Here is an 8,512-nt window from a genome sequence, read left to right as displayed (position 1 = left end):
CAACTGCAATGTACATACGTAAGCCACAAATGTGATCATTATTGAGTAGGCTAAGATAAAATCTTATATAAATACATACTAATGAGTAATGATTAATCGTTATATATTAACAAAGTTGTGATTTGTGAAGAAACAAATAAACAAGGTAAAGAATACCATGCTTAATATAATAGTGTGACGTGAATATACGACCTCGATACTAACGTGATGTGAATATCCGACTACGATTCTAATACGTCTGTAATAGAAATTTTAATATTTTTCATAGATGCCTTTTCCTCTTTCTCTAAGGACAACAGACGTAAAGAGAGAGAAAAGGTAGAAAAAATTGTGAGATACAAAGAAAAAGTGTTCTGCTTACATGTTTGATGACTCTATGTTTTACTTCCTGCATTTCTTTTTAATAGTTATATTTTACCTTTTTACACTTGGTAATCTAAATTTTTGAACTTTAATATCTCTAAAAATGCATTTGTTAAAATTTTAAAAAGTTAATATTTCAAAATTACATATTTATAATTCTAAATTGTTATATGTAGAATATTCTAAAATAAGTCAAACATGATAGTAAGTCTAGAAATACTCAAGCGCAGCTTTTTAGAATAATGTTTTCGCTTCTAATCTATACATGAACATTTAGTACTCCTTCCATCCCATTTTATAGTTCCCGTATTTTATTTTGGATGTCCTAATATATTGTTCCCATTTCTCTTGTTTCCATTTTTAAACATCACTTTATTCTCTCTCTCCACCTTTTCACACGAGTTTTTGATACCATTATTTAATGTTACTCAACTCTTATTGGTTGGGTATAACAAAAACATGTTTTATTCTCTCTCCTCTTTTCACATGTCCACCCACATGTTCTCATTCTTTTTCATTTTTTTTGACAAAAATTCCAAAAAAAAAAAACAACTCTCCATGCAAGCACATAAATTACATTATTTCCTTAATTACTGTGTCCAAAATTAAACGAAAACTGTGAAATGAAACGAAGAGAGTATTATATATATAATTATATATGCCTTGACATGTCAAAAATCTGACCCGACTCCCTCATTTCTTGAGTTATGAATCAAATTTCGCTAGGTCTAGTAGTTGAGCTTGTACTTTCCCAATTTCGAAAATGTAAGACATGTAACAATAGGCATATCATTTAAGCCGATATAACTAGTTCAATTTGAAAATGCTAGGAATCCTTGGAAGCTTTAGAGTACATATGCATATGGCTTGTAAATTAGTGATCGGCTATTGTCCAACTTGGTAAAAATAAATAATTATGAACTTGATAAATTATTATGTTGCACAAGTAATATATATGATGCTAGAGATACGAAAATGACAATCTACTTAAAGCATAAAACAGAAAGTGACAAGATATATTTGACAAAGTTTTCAACTTTTTAGGAGTATATAAATAACATTAGAACAATTGATATTAGGTGATTGGTGGTTAGAAAATGTTGGGAAGTCCAAGTGCTTAGCTTGAGTTGATCATTTAAATTTTAAGTCAACAACTCAACAGTGTGATAAGGCAACATGTAGTATTGTAATTTGTATAGGCTGTCCCCTTTGAAGTATCCCATGAGCCACCTTGCAAGTAATTGTCATATTAACCACTTATCCCTTATCCTACCACTGCCTAGCCATGAACAATTCGTCATATAGGTCTCCACTAGAATGACCTTAATCAATTTGTTTATAATTTCATTATTGTATGTTGGTCATATGTTGAGAGAAGAAATAAATAAATGTACGACTTATGTTTGATGTGGAAAAGGTAAACAAAAAATAGTCTCCTAAATGTATATAATAAGCTATTCTCATGGTTGTCTATTAATTCCAAGGTGTTTGGATCCTCTAAAGTTGTAAAATAGTTCTACAAGGGAGAGTTTGAGCAATATCAATCATTGAATTAAAAATCAATAGTTCGTATATTTTCTTTCCAAAATCCCCCTATTTTATCTCATCAAAATTCACCCCTAAATCTTTCCCTTCCACCAATATGAGCCCTTGATTTTAAAATGTGTGGCTCATATATAACTTTACCTTGTAGAGTTTCATTAAAACTCTAGAGGATCCGGACTCTAATTTCAAGACGGAGCTCTACATAATTTAGCCAGCTTTGCTCCTTGGCTGCTTGTGTCATTAATTTTGGAGTTGTGTTTATGATTTATTGGGTAACTATTAGAACAATTTCTCGATTATTTTTTAATGTATATAACTATATGTATATGTATGTTAAATATAATTGTTGTTTTTTAGGCATTATTTGTAAGTCCTATTGAATATCAATCTAGTAAGAAATATCAAACAATAATAGAACAATGAAACAATAAAAGCAATAAAAGACACAAGAAAACTTTTACGTGGAAACCCAAGAACTGGAAGAAAATTAAAACTACGAATATGCACTAAGAAACGATGAATGTTCTAGAAAAGATTACAAAAACTTTCCAACATCTTTCTCTAGCTTTTGCTCTCTTGAAAATGAGAATAATAATGAATATTACACGTATAAACGCATTAGGTTAAATCTGTATATAACCCAACTCAGAAAACACATTTCCGCGTCAAAATAACCACCACTCGATCGGGCGACCAATTCGCCAAGCAGATTTCAGTCTCGCGCTCGATCGCCCGGTCGTTTGCCTGGTCGTAGTTCGCTATCACGCCCGATTGGGCTACTCTGCCCGATGTGATCGAGCGCTCATGGTTCTGCCCTGATGTACACTTCGTCTTGGGCTCGATCGGGCGGCACTTTCCCGACCCGATCGGAAGAGGTCTACGAACAACATTTTGACGAGCTTCTTCCTTCATGCAACCTCTTCTCCACACTCATACACCATGATCCCATATTAATTATATGTCCAATATTATTGTATACGTTTTTCAAAACAATTACTTTATGTTAAGGAGCATCAAGTTTATCCATGTAGGAATCCCAAAATCAGCTCATAACGAATAAATTTCAGCGGTTCAACTTGTAGAGGTTCTGTAGCACCTATGATGAAACAACTACCACCGCCATATCAAACTATAAACTTATGAATAAAAAAAAGTTGAACACACCATCACAAAGTCAACACCTTAAATGTGAGAGTTCAATCATTAAGCTCCTAATTTCTTATAAATCATTTATATAATTTTGAAAGCTTCTAAGCCTGATATATGGGGAAAATTATTGAATATTTGTTGAGAGTAAAGAACATGCATGATTCACAGAGATAGCCTAAAAGAATTTTCTTCGATATGTAACTTCACCAACTCTTTCAAAGGATCGTTTTCAATCAAAGTTGCTGTAAAGCGTTGACCAAATTAACAAAGTATTGGCTGGAAAAATTTCAAGGCCCACATTAACGAGCCCATCAGAAGATTGAGACTTAGCAAAAGCCATTGGTTTTGTAGTTCAGAGTCCGGTTTTGTGAGGCTACATTGTTCACAAAGGCCCAATAGTAACAATAGACGTTTTATGCGATTATCATGGAGGTGTGGTAAAAGTTGGCACGACCCACTAATCCGACTCGAATTCGACTCGATCCTGACCCGAAATTAGCGGGTTTGGGTCAATGTTATCATCCCGTAAATAAGCGGGTTAACCCGACACGACTCTTTTATCAAACGGGTTGGGTTAGGGCCGGTTGATTATTTTGACCCGAATCCGACACGATAACCCATTTAACTACTATTTTGCTATTAATATTATTCGTTTGTGCGCAGAAGGATGACACATGACAACCTGGAATCCTTTCCCACAAGTTCTATATATATATATCGATATATTTGGGCTAGGTTGGATTTATAAATATTAATGCATGTGCAAATACAACGAGATTTATGTGTAGAGAGAGGTGGTAGCTCACTGGACTACCCGAAATTTCATGGCATCTTCCTGTATTCGAATCCTCATCCCAACATATTATTGCTAGGGACTAATTATGTGGTGGTTGTGGGCCTTCAGGCCTATTATCTTCTGGGTTGTTTAGCCTTGAACCTAGCCTCTGAACTGGTGTGCCCTGCAGGTTAGCTAGTAGTCTAGCAGGGGTTGGTCTTCAAGCCATTTATCTTTCCTAATTAAAAAAACAAATAAATTTATTTTCTGCCAAACCCATTCTTTTCACCTTTTCAAAGATTTTTTATTTCAAATTTTTTCATAAATCAGAGTTTTGATTTATAAGTGTTATGTGATGAATTATGTTTTTTTTAAAAAAGAAATTGCATCATGCAACGGAACGGCACGTGGCGACCTGCAATTCTTGCTCATATGCATAGATAATTGTAGTTGATATATACAGTAGATGGCAAAATGAGTGTTTCTAAAATCCAAATCTCCTTTCCCTTCTAATTTTTGCGTGAATGTATACATCTCGGATTGTAATAACTTTAATATTTATGTTTGGTTTTATGTGAGAATTTTCCTTATTTCAATAAAAAAAAAATTCAAATCTGGTTATATGACGTAATATAATCAATGCTGCTCTTATTAATCGAACACCAGACTACCAGAGCATATGCTAATTACTACGGGATGAGTAGACTAATTTACATAGCAAAATCCTAGAATTTCATATGATTTGAGAGCTTCTAATTAATAATAATACCTCTATGTCATACCTATAAGGCTATAACACAACGTACAACTTGTACTTAATACCAATAAACAAGTATAGAACATATTAAACAAAACCAACTAAGTTTTACTGCATGTGATAAAGCTTACATGGGTACATTTGCCACTAAGCAAGCATAAAAACAGACTAATATGCTTACATCGATAGGAGGAAACTAAAACTTACCGAGTTACAACTGAGAATTAGTACACAACCGAATCAAAGTTAAAAATGACTTAAGACAAAACACCACAATACAAATATAACAAAAGTGAGAATTAGAAAGGACAAAGAATGCGATTAATCTTTAATATGATCCACTCTTAGGCGAGAATACGAATCATTAGTTAAAAATTGAATCTTATCCAACTTTTAATTGAGAAATTTATCAAATCCGAAAAATAGTGGATAATTTGATCCACTATCGGAGATTGATTTATCATTACTCGTATGTGATTAGAGTTAACCGCAAAGGAAATCAGATGGAGTAGACTTGCCACAAGCGTTGATTAGAAGGTTAAGAACAATAGGAATATTAAGGTTAATCCCAAGGATATTAGCCTTAATGGCAGTGCATAAACAAACAGCAGCTTCTAAATCAAGAAGGCCATGAATGATACTACAACAAGGTAGAGTTGGTGGTGTACCAACCACAGCATTGACAGGACCATCCAAAACTTTGGCACATATGCCAAGTTTTAAGGCATCCCTAGGGCAGTGACGACGACCACTATCAGTATTACCACTCCCTATTGTTGGTGTTGGGTAGTTTGGGTTATTAACAACTGGTACATTTGGGGTGTGAGGCTGCCCACAAACGCCGCAACTCGAAATCAAGGAAAATGAAAGGAGGAGGCTAAGGGAGAAAATAAGAATAGCAATAGCTGAGCTCTTGCTCTTCATGTTTACTTATTATTACTGTGGATGTTTTCTTTTGACACTCTTTTGGTTATTTAGGTGCATGCATATGGATAAGGTTTATTGGGGTATTTATAGTGTGGATTTACATACTATAAAATTAGGGTTAGTTAACTGAATCAGTGGTTAATAGTAGAATACACATTGGTGTTAATTGCAGTAGTACTCTCTTCTTTTTATATTACTAAATCCTAATCATATAATATTACAAGGCCTTATATGGAGAAGATGGGGTTGGAGGGTTTATAGAGGAGCTTTGATCAATTCATATTGGACATGAACATAAATTGTTTAGACCAACAATAACAGTAGCATGTTAGATACTACATGCATGTTTTAATCAATAAATAACATTTATAATTCAATATAAAATACGCTATTTTTTTGTTGAATAATGTACCATCGAAAATTGACATAAAAATTATAGCAAGCAGGTATAGACAAAGGAAGTATAATATACTAGGTATGATAAAAAAAAAATAAGCATGGCATAGGCGTGCTTTCCTCACTAAACCCTAGAGATCAATCTACTCACTTATGGCAAAGAAAGCAAAAACAATAACTATTGAAATATTCGTACTTTGAAGCAATTAAAAAATTATAAGACACAAATACTTAAAAGTAAATAAGAACTATGAAAGAGACAATTACCAATTGAAAGAAAAAAAGTAAGAACTTGAATAATCTCCAATGTGCAATAATTAGGGCTAAAGAGAGAAAACTAGTGTTTAGGAAAACTAATGAATGTAAATCAAAATCAGAAAAAGGTCCTTGCAAAATATTTCACAAAGCTATTTATACTAACTCCTAAAAGAAGATCAAAAAAGGAAATAAAAAAGTCAGGATTTAGCTTACGGGTCAAGAGCCCGATCTGGCGCCGGGAGACCGATTCCATCGGGCGGGACTACAACAATGTACTTCTCCAGCAGGCTAGGGAAGGCAAGGCAAGGCACCCGATCGGACCGGGTGGGCAGCCCCGATCGGGCGTCCGATTCCATCGGGCAGGACCCCAACAATGTACTTCTCCAGCAGCCTTGGGAAGGCACCCCGATCGGCCACCAACAGCGAAATGTGAACGGGAGATCAATGCTCGATCGTGCCCGAGACTTCAGTTGATTTGAGGAAAATGACCGCTTGATCGGGGGGATGTTGCCCGACCAGATCGGGCGTCCCTTCAAACAAGACTCCTTTGGCATTTGACGCCCAGTCTTTAAATATCTTCTCACCCGAAGGCTTTGGGAATCAGCTTCAGGTCTCGGGAACTCATATACGTGCCTCCAAACTCTCTCCAATGCATTGTGGCGTCAAGAGTAGCAGAAAATAGGGATATAATTCCCTAAAACCTGAAGACTATCATAAAACACAAAACCACAACTAGATGGAAGATATTAGTATAACACAGCTCCTAAGAACACTATTAGCACGCATTTCAACAAAAAAGTGGGGAGAAAAAATAGATATAAAACCATAACATCAAAACACATCCTAGGACTGAAACAGGAGCAACACCACACAACTATACAACCATCATGACTCACAAACTATACAACCATTGAATCTCTCCTTCTGTCATATGTCTAGACAGTCAAGAATTTACTCCATGCTTCACATTATATTGTATGTCTAGTATAATTTTCTCTACAGTATGTATACTTTGCATAGGCGGCTAAGGCCATGTGCAGAGTGAGCAACTGCATAGGGCACCCTAAAATATAAGGGGCCCAATTCTATTAGTTGTCCTCATAAAGGGAAAAAAAAACCTAACTCTAATTACAAACTATTCATTTCCAATTTTATAGAGTGTAATAATGTTGCATGCAAATTTTAAATTTTTTTTATTTGGTATTTCTTCTCCTCCTATTTTTCAAAAAAGACCATTAATGACCCTCCCATCTCTTCATACTCACCAAAAAAATTTAATTTTTATTATTTAATTTAGCACAGGGCCCCTAATTTTATGAGACTGCCCTATTACTTTGATTCCACAGCGCATTGTTCCTTTCTGCCGTAACTTTATATATAGTAGCTAAAATACTAGCAATTACAATGTGAAGATAACCTAAAGATATTAACAAACTAAAAAGATGTACTGATTAGCATTTAATACGAAAAGATAATTTTCCAATAGAAAAATTATCCTAAAACAACAAACTAATAAAAACTAAGATTTTATTTTTGTATTTACAGAAATAAAATCTTTTAATTACTCAATAGTGATCATGCTTAACTGAATGACATCCTAAATTAGTTTTATTTCTTAACTTGTTACTCATAGGGTCGTGCCATAATGTTCGTTCCAATAAGCTACTGTTCCTTTATATGATCATGGGGAACTCTTGTGTTCCTCATCTTAGGGAACAAATCAGTTGTTTCATGCTACTGCCTATTCTTTACATAAGATCCTAGGAATATCATAATGTTCGATAAAGTTTCACCAAAGTTTTCAAGAATTTAACTCCTTTTGGTTTCCTTAAAATCCTTGAAATACTTATATTACTTCAACAACACTTATAGATTATTAGAATATAGTATATTTTTGACTCTGTCCTATGTCATCGTCTAAGATTTAGGGTCAAATCAAACTTTCTGCTCGCTGGAGAGATTTATGTTAGATGCTTGTTGATCCAATTGCTGCATTTTAAAGACGCACCAGCAGATAAACTAGAAACTTAAATATAAACGTACCAGTAACTCGGGTACACCAGCATGTGTTGCTGCTGCTTGGTATATCATTGTAAGTATATTATACATTAAGAGCACAAAGATTTTCTTTTAGTTGGTTTTCCAACCTAAAGTTGTGGAATGTCATTAGGCTGTTTCCAGCTTTGTATTCGGCATTATCTACTTTGTACTCATACGGCTCCAACATCTATGTTAAGTTGTCCCGTGATTGAAAACCATTTGAAGATCTAATATTGGTGAATGTTCGACTAAGAAAACCACTTTATCTTGCCCACTGTTTGGGATTTCACTCTCATATATAA

General features: G+C 34.4%; 1 protein-coding gene across 1 annotated transcript; it reads right to left on the bottom strand.

The window, feature by feature from the left end:
* Window positions 1–4,676: 4,676 nt before the first annotated feature.
* On the bottom strand, window positions 4,677–5,588 carry LOC104892038 (14 kDa proline-rich protein DC2.15). Its single transcript, XM_010677850.3, has one exon. It carries the CDS (start codon window positions 5,511–5,513, stop codon window positions 5,073–5,075), a length of 441 nt encoding a protein of 146 aa, XP_010676152.2. The 5' UTR covers window positions 5,514–5,588; the 3' UTR covers window positions 4,677–5,072.
* Between the last annotated feature and the right edge of the window lie 2,924 nt (window positions 5,589–8,512).

Source organism: Beta vulgaris, chromosome 5 (assembly GCF_026745355.1).
Source record: "Beta vulgaris subsp. vulgaris cultivar EL10 chromosome 5, EL10.2, whole genome shotgun sequence".
NCBI lineage: Eukaryota > Viridiplantae > Streptophyta > Magnoliopsida > Caryophyllales > Amaranthaceae > Beta > Beta vulgaris.
This window is presented reverse-complemented; position numbering and strand designations above follow the sequence as displayed.

What these genes read in the sequence shown, in the direction of transcription:
- LOC104892038 (XM_010677850.3), bottom strand. Translation starts at nt 5,513, where the DNA reads ATGAAGAGCAAGAGCTCAGCTATTGCTATTCTTATTTTCTCCCTTAGC.